This window comes from Gossypium arboreum, chromosome 3 (assembly GCF_025698485.1).
Source record: "Gossypium arboreum isolate Shixiya-1 chromosome 3, ASM2569848v2, whole genome shotgun sequence".
NCBI classification, from domain to species: Eukaryota; Viridiplantae; Streptophyta; class Magnoliopsida; order Malvales; family Malvaceae; genus Gossypium; species Gossypium arboreum.
Window position 1 is genome coordinate 81,801,224 of NC_069072.1, and position 21,134 is coordinate 81,822,357.

A 21,134-nucleotide genomic window follows, 5' to 3' on the forward strand; every position below is an offset into this window, starting at 1 on the left:
TTTTTACTTTTTGTCAAACCCCATTTTCTGCGTTTTGGGTACACACCTGGTTACAAAAGATGCGCACACAATCCTTGGTCACCCTAGAACCTATGTTCACCCATAAACACTAAATTATTCGCATATCAATCGACTTAAAACAAACGCTATTCAATACACTTATCCACTAAATTGCCAACCCTACCTTGTTTGAACAACTGAATCCCTACACACCCAACTCGATAGAAAAAGATGACCATCAGCTCCTAGGTTATTACCTGCAATTCAGTCGAAACCCTTCTTAACAAATATCTACAAGAATAATTTAAGCCAAATCGAATACCAACTTACCGAAGCACAAATCGTAGAATAGAAATTGAATAATAAATCGACTGAGAGCAATAAAGCAATTCTGATTTGGCTAGGGGACAAAAGCAAATCCACCTGCAAATTTGGCAACAAAAGAAGAGTTTGAGGAAGAAAATGGCAGCAAAATGGAGAGGAAAAAGAAGAAAATTCTGTAGAGGGTACTTGGAAAAAGAAAACGAATACCAAAGTTTGGGAAAAGAATCACCCAGACCTGGATATTCCCTCAATCCCATGTTTTTCTCCTACTATTACTCCCTCACTCCCATAATCGTCCACTAGCATCAGAATTTTACTAACACACAGACACCTACACGGCACAAGTAGTAAAAATAAATCCTCTTGATCGCGCAGGGATTCGAACCCCAAATCTCTAGCCACCTTAGCACTCCACTTAACCACTAGACCAGTAGGCCTATTTTGACATATTTAACCAACCTTTATTTATAATTCTACTGACTAAAGATAGGGCTTTATTCACTTAAATAAAAATTTTGCTAAAGATAAGGCTTGAACTTGAGACCTCACACACACACCCAGAACACTTAACCACTGAAGCAGATACAAAATTGTGTCACAAATATAAGAAAATAGAATAATATATAAGAGATTTTTGGGGCGTTACAACTCTACGCCCCTAAAAAGAAATTTCGGCCTCGAAATTTTACCTGACCAGAACAGATAAGGATACTGCTGATGCGTTACATCCTCAGGCTCCCACATGGCCTCTTCAGAGTTATGATTACGCCAAAGAAGCTTAAAAGAGAGATGGATTTTCTTCTTAGAACCTTTATATCTCACTCCAATATCTAGACTGGCTCCTTCTCAAAGGTCAGATCTAGCCTAACCTTGATCTCCTCAACAAGAACAATATGCGTAGGATCAGAGCAATAGCGCCTCAACATAGAGACGTAGAACATGTCGTGAATCCGATCTAACTCTGGAGGTAAAGCCAATTGGTAGGTAATCGACCCCATTCGTTTCAGTATGCGGTAAGGCCCAATAAACCTAGGGCTCAACTTATCTTTATGTTCAAACCTTAATACCTTCTTCTATAGCGAGACCTAGAGAAAAACGAAGTCCCTCACAGAATACTCAATCTCTCTACGCTTTAGATTAGCATAGGGCTTCTGTCTGTCTGATCCTGCTTCCAGTCGATCCCAAATCAGTCTAACTTTATCTTCTATATCAGAAACTAACTCAGGGCCCAGAACATGTCGCTCGCCTAACTCAATCCAACATGAAGGTGTACGGCACCTACGACCATATAATGCCTCATAAGGTGCCATTTGAATGCTAAACTGATAGCTGTTGTTATAAGCAAACTCTGCTAACGATAAGTAATCCTCCCAACTGCCTTGGAAATCAATCACGCAACTCCTTAACATGTCCTCTAGTATCTAAATCACCCTCTCTGACTGACAGTCCGTCTGAGGATGGAATGCAGTACTGAAGTCCAATCTTGTACCTAGAGCATCAAGTAACTTCTTCTAAAACCGAGACGTGAAGCAAGGATCTCCATCAGATATTATTGAAACTGATACCCCATGCAGTCTTACCATTTCAGACATATACAATTTAGCCAGCTTCTGCAGTGAGTAGTCAGTACAAACCAGTATGAAGTGGGCAGATTTGGTCAATTGATCCACGATGACCCATAATGAATCCATCTTAACAGGCGTTAAGGGTAACCCATTAACAAAATCTATAGTTACTTTCTCCCACTTCCAAAGTGAAATCTTAACTGGCTACAACAATACTGATGCTCAGCCTTAACCTGTTGGCAAGTCAGACATTTACCCACAAAATTTGTAACCTAACGCTTTAGACCTGGCCACTAGTATGACTCACGAAGGTCATGGTACATTTTATTTCTGCAAGGATGCATAGCATAAGGGCTACTATGTACGTCTCGCAGTATGGATTGCCTTAAATCAGTATCCTTTGGAACACAATTTTTTTTACGGAAATAGAGCACCCCTCCACAGTATCACCAATCTCAACCTGTCGGAGTCGAAGACTCAGTGACTCACCCTCCATCTATTTACCCTTAATCTGCTCAATCTATGACGGTTTAACTTGAAGTTCAGCCAATAGGCTACCATCATCAAATAAATTAAGACGAGCAAACAACGCCCTCAGATCAGTCATAACCTTATGGCTCAATGCATCAGCCACCACATTGGCCTTACAAGGGTGGTATTCAATGGTACAGTCATAGTCCTTAAGTAGCTTAACCCATCTACGCTGCCTAAGATTCATCTCCTTTTGAGTAAAGAGATATTTGAGGCTCTTGTGATCAGTGTAGATGATACACTTCTGTAATAGTTCGGTTTTGACCCTAGTCGGAATAGTGGTTTCGAGACCACAATTTTGAGTTAGAAAAAAATATTTTAATATTATTTTCCGTACCTATTATATGTGAATGAGCATGTGTGTAAGCCTCGTATGAAAATTTGAATGTTTGTGTGCTTAATTTTGAAAAAGGACCTAATCGCGTAAAATGTAAAAGTTGCTTGCTGCTTGTTAAAGTGTCTCTTTGATATGGCTTTGTAAATGAGAGGTCCTTATGTGGTTATTTGACCATTGGAAGTTCGAATGGACATTAGTAACCATCCATCATGTGATTTTATAATGGTTTAACAAATGTTATAATGGTTAAATGTTTATTATGCAAATATTATTATAACAAAACATGAAAAATAAGGCAGTATGTATGTTCATCCACCGAAAATAGAAAAGAAAACCTATGTTTGAAGAGCTTTAAGTTTTGACACACACAAGGTTAATTAAGGTATGAGTTTTGATCGGTTTTTGATAATTTCTATGTTTTTGTGATCGTTGTTAAGTATTGTAACTAGTCCATGCCTCAATTTCTGATTTTGTTGATGATTTGAAAATGTGTCATTGATGATTATATGAGCTTTGTAATGTTTTTATATGGATTATGAAAGATATATGTGAGATTATCATACTTTGTTCTTGAATTTTTGATGGAATAGAGCTATTTGGGCTAATTTGTGAAAATGAGGTTTTGAATGACTAAATTGTGAAATAAATATGTTATTTGGGCTTGTATAGAAGCTATGTATATTTAGCCAAGCTATAGTCTTGGTGAATTTTGCATATTTGTGATTTTGTGAAAAATGGACTAAATTGTCAAAGTGTGAAAATGTATGGGTTAAAATGAAAAGTGCTCTAAATATGTGTGTATGGATTGAACTGAATTATTTGGTTAATAAAAATTTAATTTTAAAAACATATAGATCAAGAAAGGAGGAATTCGGACTTAGATCGGGGAAAGTCGAAGGTTATCGAGTAGACAATTCAAAACGACAATTTCGAGTGCGAGGTAAGTTCGTAAGTAATAAATGATATTAGAGCTATGGTTTAATGCATTGGTAATGCATAAATTGTATAGATATTTGATTACAATTTGAGCATAATGTTATTCGACTATGCTTAGCACTAAGTGTGCGGTTTAATATAGCTTCGGCTACAAATGGCACTAAGTGTGCGAGTTGGAATAGCTTTGGATATATATATAAAGCACTAAGTGCACGATACCAACTTAGCTTCAGCTAACTAAAATGGAACTAAGTGTGCAGAATCATTTTAGTTTCGGCTAACCCTTATAGCACTAAGTGTGCGGATGTTAAAGTATGAATAATTTACGGAAAGTCTTGAATTACTCAAGCAAGAGGTAAGAATGAAAGTGAATAAGTATGGGAAGATCTAGGTATGTATGATACCTTTGTGGTAGATGACATTATCTAGGTGAAGATCATTGAATTATTATGAACTTATGGATCGGATTGGTATAGATTTGATAGATGATTTGAGAATTTATATATATTTATGTATTGATGTTTTATGTTTATATACTATTGATAATTTTAGTACGAGCTTACTAAGCTTTTGAAAGCTTACTTTGTGTTTGTGTTTGAATTATTTTATAGATATCGAAGCTACCATAAGCTCGGAGACCGTCAAGGATCATCACCATACTATCGAACTCATTTTGGTACTTTTGAAAATGTAAATATTTTTAGGTATGGCATGTATAAGCTAGAATGTCAATGTATTTAAGTTTTGATATGTATATATGTTATGACATGAGAGTTGGCTAGAAAATGATATGTTTGTGCTTAGTTTTGGTATGGATTTGAATAAGTTATTGAATGATGATGATTTAGTTATAGTAAAGCATGTTTTGAGTATGGAATTGGCTGGAAATTTTGGTATAAATGTTGTTTAATGTTGCTTGTAGGAATGACCCAAAAAGGGGTGGCAATTTGGCTTAAACCAAGCCTGCATTGTGCCACAAGGCCAGGGACAGGGGCGTGCCTTGTGGTCGTGTATGCAAAGCAGTAACCTCCTAAGACCACACGGTTAAGACACATGGGCATGTCATATGGCCGTGGGCTTAAGTTAGTAGCTAGCTAAGTATCACACGACCATAGCACACAGCCGTGTCTGTTGGTCGTAGGTGAAAGTCAATATGTATGCCTTGTTTTGGCACGGCCTGGTCACACGGGCATGTGACATCAACAAAATTGAAAAATTTTCTGAGTTTTGAAATTTATCAATATGTTCGGTTTAGTCTTGACTGTCCTTAAAAATATGTTTAAGTCTCGTAGACCTTTATAAGAGATGGATTATAGATGATTGCCTATGTATTAATGTTATGTGATATTTGTGATTCTGAATTGGTCTGGAATGTTCTGTCTGTCTGATAATGCCTCGTGACCCTAATCTGATAACAATTACGGGTTAGGGGTGTTGCAACTTCTCACCGTACAAATAATGCCTCTAAATTTTCAGTGCGAACACCACTGCGGCCAACTCCAAGTCATGCATCGGATAATTCGCCTCATGAGTCTTAAGCTGACGAGACGCATAAGCTACCACCTTACCCTCTCGCATCAACACACACCCCAAACCAACATGTGATGCATCGCTGTAAACAATAAACTCTTTTCCAGACTCTGGCTATATTAAGACAGGGCCTCTGTTAGTACGATCTTGAACTTCTCAAAGCTCTCTTGCTGCGCAACATCCAGTTAAACAACACACCCTTACATAGCAGCTTGGTCAAAGGTGTCTCAATAAGTGAAAATCCCTTTTACAAACTCTCGATAATATTCTGCCAGTCCCAGAAAACTACAAATCTCAGATACAGTCTTAGGCTATTTCCACTCCAATACTGCCTTAATCTTCTAAGGATCAACCCTAATCCCCTCAGTAGAAACCACATGGCCCAGAAATATTACTTTCCGTAACCAGAACTCACATTTACTGAGCTTGGCGTACAGTTGTTTCTCTCGCAAGATCTTCAGAATCACTCTGAGATGTTCATCATGTTCATCCTCAGTCTTCGAATACACCAGTATGTCGTCAATAAATACCACCACGAATCGATCCAGATAGGGCTGGAACACTAGGTTCATCAAATCCATAAAAGCTGCCAGTGCATTAGTTAGTCTAAATGGCATTACTAGGAACTCATAATGACCATAACGAGTCCTAAACACCGTCTTATGCACATTAGCCTCCTTAACTATCAACTGGTAATACCCTGATCGAAGATCAAGCTTAGAGAAAACTAAAGCTCCTCAGAACTGGTCGAATAGATCATCTATCCTTAGTAGGGGGTACTTATTCTTTAAAGTTAACTTGTTTAGTTGTCGGTAGTCAATGCTCATACGCATGGATTCATCCTTCTTTTTTACAAATAGAACTGGTGCTCCCCACGGAGCCACACTAGGGCGGATGAACTCATGATCCAGTAACTCTTGAATCTGAGCCTTAAGCTCCACGAGCTCCTTTGGTGCCATTCTATAAGGGGCGATAGATAACGAATCTGTACCAGGAAGGAGCTCAATCCCAAATTCTACTTCATGATTCGGAGGTAACCCAGGTAGCTCTTCAGAAAAATGTCTGGAAAGTCCTTAACCATCCTGATATCTTTACCCGAAGAATCCCCAGAATCTAAAACTCTGATGTAGGCCAAATACAGCTCACATCCCTTACAAACCAACTTTTTCGCCCTCAATACAGAAATCACATTCAACAAGTAATTCCGATGTTCCCCACTTATGAATACCTCGTTGTCCTCCTCAGTTCTCAGAACAACCCTCTTAGACGCACAGTCCAGACTCACTCGATGGTTAACCAACCAGTCTATTCCCAGTATTAGATCAAATTCTCCAAAAGGTAATTCCATCAGATCAGCCAGGAAGATAGCCCCTTAAACCTCCAAAGGGACGTCTCTAAACAATTATTCACCCTTACCGATTGCCTCAATAAACTCAGTACAGTGACCTCACTCGTAGTGCTCTCAACTAGTATACCCAGGTTTTCAGACACAGTACAAGCTATATAGGAATGAGTGGATCCTATATCTATCAAGGCAGTATAAGGTACATTATAAATAAAGAACGTACCAGTGATGACGTCCAGAGTATCTCCATCTTCTCGGTGACATGCAGCATAAACTAAAGTCGGCTGCCTCACCTCAGCATAACTAGTACCTCTGCCCGGTGCTCTCTGACTACAGCCAAACCCATTACCACCTCTGGCCTGACCACGGCCTCTTGGTGGCTATTGAACTGCTGTCAAAGGTGGTGTAGTACCAGTACCTAGAGCTTGCATCTGATCAGATCTCTGCGGACACTCTCGAATACGGTGCTCTAATGAATCGCACCTCAAACAAACCCTAGTTCTTTTCCAACACTTGCCCTGATAGTATCTACCATAGTTAGTACACGGTGGTTGTTTTATAGTAGCGATAGAAAACCCAACTCTGATCGGCCTATCCATTCTAGCCCTTTTTCTTAAGCCTCTGAACGGAATTCGAGGGCTCTGAATCTCTCTTGCTCCTACCCCTCTCTCAGTTCTAGCACTCAGCACGCTTAACCTTTTTGGCGATCTTCGTTTTATCAACCAGTACAGCAAAGTCTCGCTCCCTCTGTGGAGCTATCAGAACTCGTAAACCATCCCTAAGGCCACCCTTGAAGTGAACACATTGCTCATACTCAGTCGCCACCATCCCTTGCGCATAGCAGCTTAGTCGCAAGAACTTGGCCTCATATTCAGCTACTGATCTATCCCCCTGAGTCAGATTCAGAAACTCCTTCCTCCAGGCATCCACATAACTGGCACCCACATATTTTCCCTGGAAAGTAGTCTTAAAGAGCTTCCAGGTCAGTTGATCGGGCTGAATGTGCTCCTTAACTGTAAGCCACCACTGGTAAGCCATATCTCTCAGCAGTGACCCTACACCATTTAGTTTCTGCTCGAGGGTGCCGTCCAAATCGTCCATAATCCTTTCTATGGCCTTGATCCAGTACTCAGCCACGTTAGGGGAAACTCCAGTAATACCCCAAAAAATCTCAATTCCATTAGACCGGAGTCGTTCCATAACTGACCCTCGACCTTCAGCTCCAATATTGGGCCTAGCGACCCTTTCCAAAATTTGTAACATAGCTTGAGATAGTGCGTCGTCCCCAGCCTCATGATCATGAGACCCAGATCCAGTCTCAGTCACCGGTGAAACAGGCATCTCACTAGTATCCAGATTAAGCAGGTTGCCTGATGATGAGGACCCCGCTCAAGCCCCCTCTACAGCCTTTACCACGGCCTTTAGTACCCTGGCCACGAGTACCTCTCATGCTCTTTGTCTATTCGCGTTTTATCTGTATTAATAGTTTTATGCATCATTTTACAGTTTCAATAATTATTAACAAATATCTTATGTGAAGCAGTATCAATAGTGTAAGGTTTGTTTTCGTACAACGCAGTGTCTATCGGTTTTACTATAATATCAATATATACTAACTTAAGTGTTTTCAGTATAGTCTATCTATAGCAGTTTCAGTTTAAAACACATAACAATTTCAGGGAACTTACACGATCGGCGCCAGAGACTCAATGTACTAAACGTTCAATAAAAGTACCTTCAATTTTCCATCATCAAAAATTAGTTCTTTAAAAACCTAAATCCACGGCCGAGTTTTGCAACCTGACTCTGATACCACTAAAAGTAACACCCCAAACCCGGGCTGAACGTTATGGCCGAATCTGGCGATGTCACATGGTAGTGTGTTTGAAAAACTACAACTTGTGTTGAAAAAAAAAACCGTAACTTTGCTTAAAACATTTCCCATTTAGAATTTTCCATTATCTTTCGTTAATTATAAAATCATGATTTTATTTAGTCGTTAGTTTTCAAAACATTATACGTTGCGGAAGCATTTTATAACAGTTCGCTTCATCGAGGGTATTTTGTTAAAAACATGCATTTTTTTTGAAAACCCGAATTTTGACCTACAACTAGCATCCATAAACGTAAAATAGAATAAAACCCAAATTTAAACCAAAAATCCGTAGAGGCTATATTACATAAAAATACCCAACAGAATTTAAAATCATGAATAAATACGAGATAGTGACAAAAAGGGTCGTGTGGCCGCCATCGAGCCCTCCGCTGCACCGATCTGTCAAGTCTGAGGATTACTTGTACAGATAAAACAGGAGGGTGAGTTTACGAAAACTCAGGGTGTAATCCCCATGCATACATACAGAAAAATATAGTCTGGGCTTAAGCCCTTTTCAATATCAGTATTGATTCAGTTTGGGCCTTAGCCCATATCAGTATAGAATTAGTCATGCTGTAGGGCCTTGGCCCATTACAGTATCAGTAATCAGTACAGAAACAGATATGCAATATCAGATCCTACCCAGCTAGCCTCTGCACTCCAACCTCGTCCAACCCTACACTCCATGTGGGGATATAATTAACCTACCCATCCCTACACTCCAAAAAGTACCAAATGTGGCACTAAACAGTGGTTTGCAGCTAAGCTGCCAATATATTAGGGTTTAAGCCTCTCAGTACAGTTCCTCCATATATATCATCCCCTCTCCATGCAATGCAATATACAGTTGTGGCATGCTATCACATAGTGTCATGCATATAATTAATACAGTACTATAATCATGCTCAGTAAACAGTCATACATATATCATTCAGTCAATTAGGGATCAAGGCATTGCTTACCGACCCCACAGTAGGTTCACAATCGTCTCGGGTGACCCGTGTAGCCTTAGCAAACAAATCAGTGAACTGGGTTCACACGCTCACGTGATCTACTCGTGTGGGCCCACATGCTCGTGTGGCCCACACGGCCCAAATTGGTGTTGTCCGTGTGGATCACACGGCCCGGTCCAGAATTCCACACGCCCGTGTGGCCCATAAGGCCCAATTGGCCAAGCCCGTGTGTCACACACGGCTTCACCTAGCAATCACATGGCCGTGTCTTACGAGCATAGCTTGGCTCATCGATCACACACCCGTGTACTGTTACACAGCCTACCACACAGGTGACCACACGCCCATGTAGCGTCAACAGCAAGCTTTTTTAGCTTTTCGTCGAACCCTATTTTCTGCGTTTCAGGTAACACCTGGTTACGAAAGATACGCACACAAACCTTAGTCACTCTAGAACCTATGTTCACCTATAAACACTTGATTATTCGCATATCAATCAACATAAAACAAACCCTATTCAATACACTTATCCACTAAATCGCCAGCCCTACCTTGTTTGAACAACCGAATCCGTACACACCTAACTCGCTAGAAAAAAATGATCACCAGCTCCTGGGTTATTACCTGTAATCTAGTTGAAATCCCTATTAACAAATATCTGCAAGAACAGTTTAAGCCAAATCAAAAACCAACTTACTAAAGCATAAACCGTAGAATAGAAATTGAACACTAAATCGTTAGAAAGCAATGAAACAATTATGAGTCGGCTAGGGGACAAAAGCAAATCCACTTGCAAATTCGATAGCAAAAGAAGAGTTTGAGGAAGAAAACGGTAGCAAAATGGAGAGGGAAAAGAAGAAAATTCGGTAGAGGGTACTTGGAAAAAGAAAACTAATACCGAAGTTTGGGAAAAGAATCACTCAGACTTGGATATTCCCTCAACCCCATGTTTTTCTCCTACTATTACTCCCTCACTCCCATAACCGTCCACTAGCATCAGAATTTTACTAACACATAAACACCTACACGGCACAAGTAGTAAAAATAAATCCTCTTGATCGCGCAGGGATTCGAACCCCAGACCTCTAGCCACCTTAGCACTCCACTTAACCATTAGACTAGCAGACCCATTTTGACATATTTAACCAACCTTTATTTATAATTATACTGACTAAATATAAGGCTTTATTCACTTAAACAAAAATTTTGCTCAAGACAAGGCTTGAACATGAGACCTCACACACACACCTAGAACACTTAACTGCTAAAGCAGATACACAATTGTGTCACAAACATACGAAAATAGAATAATATATAAGGGATTTTTGAGGCGTTACAGCCTCATTTATACATATCAAAACATGTTTATCACAAGCCATTTTAATGGCTAGTTGTAACCTAAACATTTACATGCCAACATTGGCTAATTAACATATACGTACCATTATAACCATAATTAATTTATCATAAATACCAATACGGGTTGATGGATAGTGTGAGTGATCTCCGCCTAGCTTCCAATCCAATGAGCTTCTGAATTACTATAAGACACGGGAAAAATAAAACAGAGTAAGTATGAAATGCTTAGTAAGTTTGTATAACATGGTAAATAACCTACCATATAATTATGTTCAAAATAAACATGCAAGGCACTATCAACCAATTTGGTCATAAGCCCTAAACAAATATCCTCATCATGTTAGCCAGGAAATCACATATAATAGTCCTTAAACATGGATGAACAAAGTCATCAAGCAAGTTCCACATTCCAATAACAACCAATTCATGCGTCATTATATCAAGAAATATCATTTCCATGTACTTCATGTATATATAGGTAGTAGTTTGTTTCTAAGTCGTACTATTTCATATAAGTATCAAGAAACATGTATGGACTCAATAATAACAAAATTCTCATATACATATACTTTCCACATCCTGAATTCATATAATATATACAAATCATACCCATGTATTTCAAATACGTTTTTACAATATTTCGTCTCAAGTTTGGATTATTCCATACCAGGATTTTTTCCATTAAATCAACTGAAATATCAATAGGAACCTGGGAAGTACACTCAAGGTATACAAATCTACAATCATAGATGAACATATTCATTGTAACAACCCGTTTTTAGTCAAATCAAAACAGTAGTTTCGGGACCACAAATCTGAGGTCTAAATATTTATTTTATTATTATTTTAATGTTTACAGTCTGATAGAATAATTGTGTGAAAATTCTTTAAGAAATTTTATCGTTTGAATGCTTAATTTAATAAAAAGGACTAAATCGCGTAAAGTGTAAAACTTATGTTCTTTTAGCTAAAAGTATTAAATGACTATGAAATTAAATAGTAGAGGTTCTTTAGTTGTAATTAGACCATTAGTAAAGTGGGTGGACATTTATGTGCATGGTTAATTGAATTTAATGGTCTAATATCAAGGTTAAAAAGGTAAATTAGTGAAATAATAAGTAAAATAATAAAATAACCAAAGCTATCATCTTTCTTCTCAAATTATTCCACTGAAAATTTAAAGCTTGAGAAGTCATGGGAGAGTTTTAGGGTTCAGCCATTACATTGCTTAATTGATAAGTGAATTTTGTCTCGTTTTTAATGATTTCTATGTTTTTGATATCGTTGCAGCTTAGTCTAGCTAGCTCAGGGACTATTTTACAAAATTTTTAAAGATTTAGGATGTTACCATTGATGAATCTATGAGTATTTTGATGTTTAATGATAAATTACGAATGTTTAATGATAGCTATACAAATTTTGTTAAGTGATTTTTAGTGAAAATGCAAATTAGGAATTAAATTGTAAAATGTGGAAACCTTGCGGTTAAAATGTGAAATAAATGAAAAATATGGGCTGCTAGGGACCTAATTGTAATTCGGCTAGCGTGGGTTGTGGTTAAATTGCATGAATTTTTGTTTTATGAAATAAGGATTAAATTGTAAAAATGTGAAACATTAGGGGCAAATGTGTAAAAGTGCCTTAATGTGAATTTTGGACTAAATTGAATAGAGAGATAACTAAATAAGTTAATTTTGATTACATATAGATCAAGAAAAGCGAAACTTGGATCTAGATCATTGGAAAAACAAAGTTCTCGACCAATCGACCAATTCAGTTGTTTTTACATCTAAGGTAAGTTCGTAAGTAATAAGTTTCATTATAAATGTATTTTTAAATGCTTTGATATTGCATAAAATATGAATACGAGACTATGGACATGTTCGACAATGATTTGACGACGATTCAAAATTTGAAACTTCAGTTGAACCTTAAGAATAGATATGATACTAGTAACATGTCATTAGAGGTTATTGTGATTATGTGATCCGGGTGATGGTCCTGTACGTCCTACCGGTGGTTGAGTATATCAGCATGTGTTGCGGTTACTTGACAGCTTGTGTGAGCAGCACCGTGTAGCTGCGTCTTGACCCACAGCTTGTGTGAGCAGGCCCGTTGATTAGCTCGAGAGTGAGCATATATGTGATATGTGATTGAGATAGCATTGGCTATGTATGTGGCACTTCAGTGCGAGATTCCCAAGTATCTAATATTATTCTAAATGGTTCAACGGGAAAAGATTTTGGTACGAGGATGAAAACAATGATTTGGATCAGTTCAGGTACTTGTGATAAGTTTGGCAAGTAAGTGATAATCGATGTGTTATTTATAAAGTAAGTAAGTTGATTATTTTATACATGAAATCAATAATCATAGCAATGTGCAAATTGTTGAATTGAATGTATTACTTATGTTTTTTAAATTGTGATTGAATTGCCAATTATACTTATTAATCATACAAGCTTACTAAGCTTTATAGCTTACTTTATTTATTTTGATGTGTTTTATAGTGATTTCAAAGCTAGCTCGGATTTGAGGATCGTCGGAGACTTCGTCACACTATCTAACTATCACTTTGGTACTTTTGAAACTAAGTTTGGTCATATGACATGTATAGAATTATGGTCATTTTCATAAGTAGTTTGGTTGTGAGATTTTCCATTTGAATTGGCTTGTAAATGTCTATATTTTGGTTTGTATTTATAGCCATGAGAGTTGGCTTAACTTGGTTGGTTTGGTTATGTATATATATGTGTGTATATGGCCTATGTAATGCGATTGAGGTTGTTTTGTGATGTTTATTGATAGTTGATATTTGTGGATGTCAAATGGGTGATATTAAATAAGATATATACTTATGAATGTGAGCATATTTAATTAGTTGAATTGTATATGTGAATTTGGTATGGTACAATGACCTATTTTGTGACTTGTGTGTAATGTGGATAATGGTATTAAGATGGCATAAATTAGGCTTGATTTAGTTAATTTGAATTCCTATATAAGCTATGTTTTGGTACCATTGAGTTTGGTGTAGGTGTACACAAGTTTGGGTGGCAAATTGGCTTGGTAAATAGCCTATTTTTATCCACACGGGCAGAAACACGGGCGTGTGTCTCAGCCGTGTGTGATACATGGTCATATACGCGGTCGTGTGTCCCCTGGTTTTGTAATAGAAACCAAGTCAGTATGCTCTACATGGCCTCACACACGAGCGAGTGAATTGACTGTCTGACATAATTCAGTATACCCTACAGGTTTGGCACGGATAGCACACAGCCTGGCACACGGGCGTTTATGGCCATTTTTAGGGCACATGGGTTAGCCACACGATCATGTGTGTTGGCCATGTGACCCAAGTCAAAGAGTTACACGGGGTCAGACGCGGACTGGGACACAGCCATGTGCTTCTATTTTGAATGTCCACACGGCCTGTGACACGGGCATGTCTTTGGCCGTGTGAGACACAAGGCGGGCACACGGGTGTGTGTCACTTGTTTTTGTGAAAATTTTCTAAGTATTCTAAAATTTTTCAAAGCTATTGGTTTAGTCCCGAACAACCCTGAATGCATGATTTGGGCCTCGTAGGCTCGTATTAAGGACAATATGATTGATTATGAATGAATTTGTATTTGAAATGACTAATTGCATGAGAGATGTATGTTTAAATATGCGTTAAGTTTGGTAATGCTCTGTAACCCTATTCCGACGTTGAATACGGGTAAGGGGTGTTACATTCATCCAACAAATTGTATGTTCATATATCATCATCTCATACTTCCATATATCATGTATCATCATTTTCATGTATTTCGGGTAGACACGAATAATAATTCATTTCATGCTTATATTTTCTCATGTCTAGATTTTGCCCGTTGAATTTATTTGAAATATCGATAGATACACATGTAGTACACTTAAAGTGTACAAACTATAATCCGTCAATTCATATTCAAGGGTACTCATTAGAGTAGATAATCAGGAAGCACTCTCTCAAGCCATATAACAAGAAACTCACAAAGAGCCATTAATTAGGAAGCTCACAAAGAGCCTATCGAGAAGCTTATTTGGGCTATATAACAGGAAGCTCACACAAAGCCATAATCAAGAAGTTCACATAGAAATTTTAATCAGGAAGCTCACGAAGAGCCTTTAAATGGAAAGCTCACAAAGAGCCATTAATCAGGAGCTTCAGATAGCCATATATCAGGAACTTCAAGCGAGCCTTATCAGGACGCTCACAAAGAGCCGTATTTGTGTTCGCAATATATGCAGGATCACAACCGATCATATAACATGACCCTCACAAAGAGCTGCGGTAGTCCGCAACACATGCAAGATCACTACCGATCAGGATGCTCGTAGGAACCATGTAACAGAAAGCTCGAGAGGGATTATAACAGGATGCTCATAAGAGTTATAGTGTGTCCACAACATATGCAGGACCACAACTAATCGGGAAGTCCTATATCCATTGAATTCCATTATTCAAATGGGATTTAATATTTATCGAGCTTTGTTGGATATGAAACCAATTTCATATTTTTGGGATTTATACAATTTACATACACAACATTTAATTCAAGCATATAAATATACACAATTTAGTTACATAAACTTACCTCGACAAATGTTCGTGTATATAAAATCTACTAATCCAACATTTTTCTCTTTTCCTCGTTCAAACTTTGAATTTGGTCTATCCAGATCTATATGAGTAAATTTCACATCAATTCAGTCCAATTCACATCTTAGGAAAAATTACCGTTTTGCCCCTAAACTTTTAATTAATGACGATTTCGTCCCTGGGCTCGGAAAATGAAATTCATGCATTTTAATTTTTATCCCAAACCTAACCAAAATTTTAATATAACATTTACAGCCCATATATTTCATAAAAATTTAGAATTTTTGATGAATTTTACAACTAAAATCATAATTTCATCAAAATTCACTTTACAAAAGTTATTTATCTATCAACACCTTTCATTTTCTACCATAAAATTCAAATTTCAGCATACTTATCCATGGAAAAACCCTAGTACTTTGATAACTTTACAAATTAGTCTCCGAGATACCTAAATTAAGCTATTACTATATCGGAAACATGAAAATTACTAAAAACGGGACTTGAATACTTACCCAATTAAGCCAAAATAGCTTGCTTGAGGTCACTTTCTTTTAGCTAGGGTTTCCATGTTTTATTTGGGAAAGATGATGATAAATTGATGATATTTTCATTTTTTTCATTATTTATCTTCTTTTAAAATTTTACTTTCCAATTTCATCCTTTTCTTTAATTAATTTTTCATGGATGAATCATCATCCTTAAACACTAAGCATTTTTTAATGGTATATTTGCCATATAAGGACCTCAAATTTTGAATTCCATAGCTTTTTAATCCTTTTAACTATTAGAACTCAACTTTTGCACTTTGTGCAATTTGGTCCTTTATCAAATTAAACATGTAATCAATAAAATTTCTTTATGAAATTTTTATATGACATTACTATCGTACTGTAGACCATGAAATAATTTTAAAATAAATTTTCTTTCCGGAGTCAGATTTGTGGTCCCAAAACCCTTGTCCCTATTTTACCAAAAACGAGTTGTTACAATATAAACACGTCCTTAGTCTAATCAAAGTTGAGCAATTCGATTAAAAGACTAATATGTCATCTATCAAGTCCAAACAGAGAGATACCTTGTCTTAGGTACTGAAGCAAATGACTCTCAAAAGATAAGAGACATGGATATGATTGACTAAACAGATAGTATATTGGACAGGACCCAAGTGGAATAGTCCCTAGATCCATTTATGGGTTTGTTCCCTTGTGAAGTTCATAGTGTGACTTACCTCAATCCTAAGTAAGTGACGGGCTATGTGTGCACGACTCGTATACTTTGATCTACTGATAACTTGTGTTTAATTGGTAATAGAACCAAAAGCTGATATGCTGGGTATACGACTTTTACATGACATAACTTCACTTGCAATAGTGGAATTCATAGTCAAATCGATGGTAAATGATATTCTCTCATCACCATTACCTAATAGAACTTGGGGTTCAATTAAGTTATTAAGTTGATAAATCATTCAAAATTGTTAAAAAGAAAATTGATACATAAATCATTCATATATCTAATGTTTTATCATGTAATTTCTTTTAATTAGTTATATCTACGTCATATAAACGATTAAATTCATAGTTGTAAAACATCTAGAACTTGTGAATAATTGTTTATTTTATGAATAAAATATTATGAAATTTCTAAAATTAGGATTATGCTTATAATTATAGTTATTACATTTAAGAAATTATTCTATAAAATATTTAATTTTTAATAATAATTCACTTAAATGAAATAACTTATATAGACTGTTGAAACAATCTATCTATTATTTATTATGCCCTATTCCTTTAAACATGTCATTTTTTTTCATTCGACTTGATTCGGATAAAACAAGTTTTACATAAGAAATATTGAATCGAACCAAATTATAAGGGTTAAATTACTATCAACTCAAAAGCGAATTGAATGAAACAAAACTCAAAACCAATTAAATCGAATATATCAATTTTCTCGATTTTAACTATTCAATTCTAATATTTATAACCCCGTAATATGGTACTGAAAAATATAAAAAAATTAATATAAATTTGACTTTAATTATGAACTTTGAATAAATGTTTGCTTCTTCAACAATGATGAATTTAGAAAACTTGTCTGGAGGAAGGTACCTTGAATGAACATGTTTTAGACATGCTAATTTATCTAATGAAATAGCACGTTATTTATTATTATTTTACTTGTCTATAGGAATGAAAAAATAACACAAAACTCTTAAAACAAAGAGCCTGCAAATCTAAAAAGAAACACTACGCGGTTATTAGTTTATTAATTTAAATTGTAACGGATATGTTTTTAAAATAGCAATTAAGTCTTTTTACTTTTTACACTAAATTAAATATTTGAACTTTTAAAATACATAAAAAATTATTCTCATATTTTTCTTTAAAAAAATAATTAAGGCTCTTTTTTTACACTCAATTGAGTACTTAAACTTTCAAAATGTATCAAAATGTTCCACAAACTTTTTAAAAATAGCAAATAAGCCCCCTTTTTTTTGCACTCAATTAGGTACTTAAACTGTTAATATGTATCAAAAATATCCTTTAACCGTTAACTTTAATAATTAATCATTAAAATTAATTGACCCTAATTTTTTTAGTTAATGCCACCACGTGTCAAAAACACGGCATGACATGTGGCAAAAATTATAAAAATAAAAATTAATAAAAGTTACAAAATTATTGAATATTAATAAAAATTTAAAATTATAAAAATTTTATAAAATTATAAAATATATAGAACTATAGAAGAAAAAATTATAAAATCTTATAAAGTTGTAACAAAACTATAAAAATGTAAAGTAATATAAACTTCAAAAAAATTATAAAAATTATCATACTAAAAAGTATTTTATAATTTTTCTATAAATTTTTAATTTTTAATTTTATTATTTTCGCCACATGTCACATTGTGTTGCGACACGTGATAACTTTAATTGAAAAAAGGGGTCGTTAACTTTAACAGTTAACGTTAAAGTTAATGGTTAAAATATTTTTTGATGCATTATACAATTTTTTATGATTTTATAAAATTTTACAATTTTTAAAGTTTTAAATATTTTTATTAAAATTTTTATTTTTGTAATTTTTGTTACATACATGTGACTTTAATTGAAAAATTAAAGGCAACTAATTTTAACGGTCAATTGTCAAAATTAACGGTCAAATGACATTTTTAATATATTTTGAAAGTTCAAATATCTAATTGAGCAAAAATAAAAGTTTAATTACAGTCTTTTAATACATTTTAAAAATTCAAGTATTTAATTGAATAAAAATAAAATTAATTTTTTTTAAAATAATTGAGGGACTCTTTTTTTTTCCTTAGAAAGCAACATTAAAATTGCTCCTCGTTCCAAACGTGCCTTAAAATAATTAAATAAATGAGGAGGGTAGCTATCACTCAAACCAAACAGTTCCTGGTTCCTAGCGTACCAAAAATTTAGATTTATTAAATTAAATTTATGATGTAATTAATTAATCAAATCAACTCTAATTACGTATTCATACTTATCTGGTATAGAATATTTTTTTCTGGGCCTAATCCTTTTCCTAATTATTAATGGAATGGAACAAATATTATCCCAATCCATTTAAAAGGGAAGTTTCTAGTGATTTAATTTTTAACATATTCAATAATGTATAAAATATTATAATATATTTCTATAAAAATATAAAAATAATATGAAAATAAGGAATTACTTATCACTTAATTTAGAATTTTTCAATTTCTTTTACTCTATATTATTTTAATATTTTACTTTTAAAATTTTAAAATTAATATTCATTAAATAATTTAAAATATTTCATAAATAAAATATTAAATATATTTTATAAATAGAGGCTAAGCCAATAAACTTTTAAGGGATGCGAAATTAAATTGTAATTTTACGATAGTAAAATGCAATATTATCATTTCAATAGCCTATAAAAGATTGAATCAAATTTTTATCAAAAAAGCTTAATTGTGATTTTTTAATACATCTTGAAAGTTCAAGTATCCAACTGAGTAAAAAAATAAAAATTTAAAAGATTAAATAAAATTTTATCATTTTTAAGGAGAGCTAAATTGTAATTTCACCTTTATTAATTTAAAATTTTTAAAAGTACAAAAAATTAAATATTTTAGAGGGCCTAAACGAATTTTATTTATTTATTTTAGAGGTCTTACCCTATTTATAACATAAATTTAATATTTAAATTTTTTAATAATTAAACTTTTAATTTTTAATTTATCAAACATCATTTAACAATTTTATTGTACAAACCAAATGTCTTTTTTTGACAAATAAATATTTTATTACTAAAAGTGTGAAACAATAAATGAGGGGCATAAGACAACTCATAAGTGCTGTAAACATATTAAATGGATATCTATAATCTTTAAACATTTATGAAAATAATGAGATAAAACCCCCATTCATTATTAAAGATGCTTGATGTATGTGTTAATGAATTAGTTAAATAAGCTTAATTTATTTATGTTACATTGAATGTCAATGACTTATAAATAGAATTCTTTTATAAATGAAAAGAAGATACGAGAAAATTCTCTGTTTACTTTAAGTGTTAACTATTTTATAACACGTTATCAGCACGAGCTTCTACAAGTTCATACTGAAGTTCATGTTATTTTAACTTTATATAATTTGCCCATATAACTCCCGTTAAACTATATACGGTTTACGTATTTTCATAATTCTTTTATTTTATTTTCTAGATTAAATATTTGCTTTTGGCTAGCATTTGCACATTTATTTTTACAACTCAAATGTTATAATGATAATTATATATAAACATGTTTTTTTACTAAAAGAAATTTTAATTAATGTAATTTGTGTTAAGTTATTATTATGACTATTTCTCTCTATGCCAATATTTGACATACATATTATTATTTAGCAAATTTGATATATATAATTAATTATTTTACGATTGAGAATGCTTATTATTTTACTAATATATATTTTTTTATTTTGATTCAAGTGATTATAATGTCAAATCTTACCAAACTTGACTTTGCAGCCTTAGACATCTCAGGCAAGAATTATTTGTCATGTGTGTTAGATGCTAAAATTCACCTAGATGCTAAAGGTCTAGGAAATACTATATTAGCAAATAAAGAAGCATCTAATTAAGACAAGACAAAAATAATGATTTTCATCCGTCATCATCTATATGAAGGATTAAAAGTGGAATATCTCACTATGAAATACCCTCTTGAGTTGTAGAAAAATTTGAAAGAATGATTTGACCATCAGAAAATGGTGACACTCCCTAAAGCTCATTATGATTGAATGCACTTACGGTTGTAAGATTTTAAGACTGTAAATGAATATAATTCAGAACTTTTCAAAATTAGTTCTTAACTAAAATTATGTGGAGAAAACAAAATTGATAGGGACTTGTCAGATAAAACATATCAACCTTTCATGTTACTAATGTGCTCCTGTAGCAGCAATACCGTGTAAAAGATTTTAAAAGCTATTCTGAATTGATTCATGTCTTTTGGTGGTTGAACAAAATAATGAATTGTTAATGAAAAATCATGAAATTCATCCCACTGTTTTTGTATCATTCCCTGAAGTGAATGTAGCAATACACAATAATTATAAAAATAGAAAATATAGAGCTCACAGCCATGGTCGTAGACGTAGTGGAGGACGTGGTCAAGGACGTACTAGTAATCGTTATCATGGTGGTCATAACAATGATACTTCTAACCACCAGAAAAAGAATAACA

The 21,134-nt window shown here is 34.3% G+C and overlaps 1 protein-coding gene across 1 annotated transcript; it reads right to left on the reverse strand.

Moving 5' to 3' along the window:
- Positions 1-7,243: 7,243 nt before the first annotated feature.
- On the reverse strand, positions 7,244-7,909 carry LOC108481571 (uncharacterized). Its single transcript, XM_017784685.1, has one exon. It carries the CDS (start codon positions 7,907-7,909, stop codon positions 7,244-7,246), a length of 666 nt encoding a protein of 221 aa, XP_017640174.1.
- Between the last annotated feature and the right edge of the window lie 13,225 nt (positions 7,910-21,134).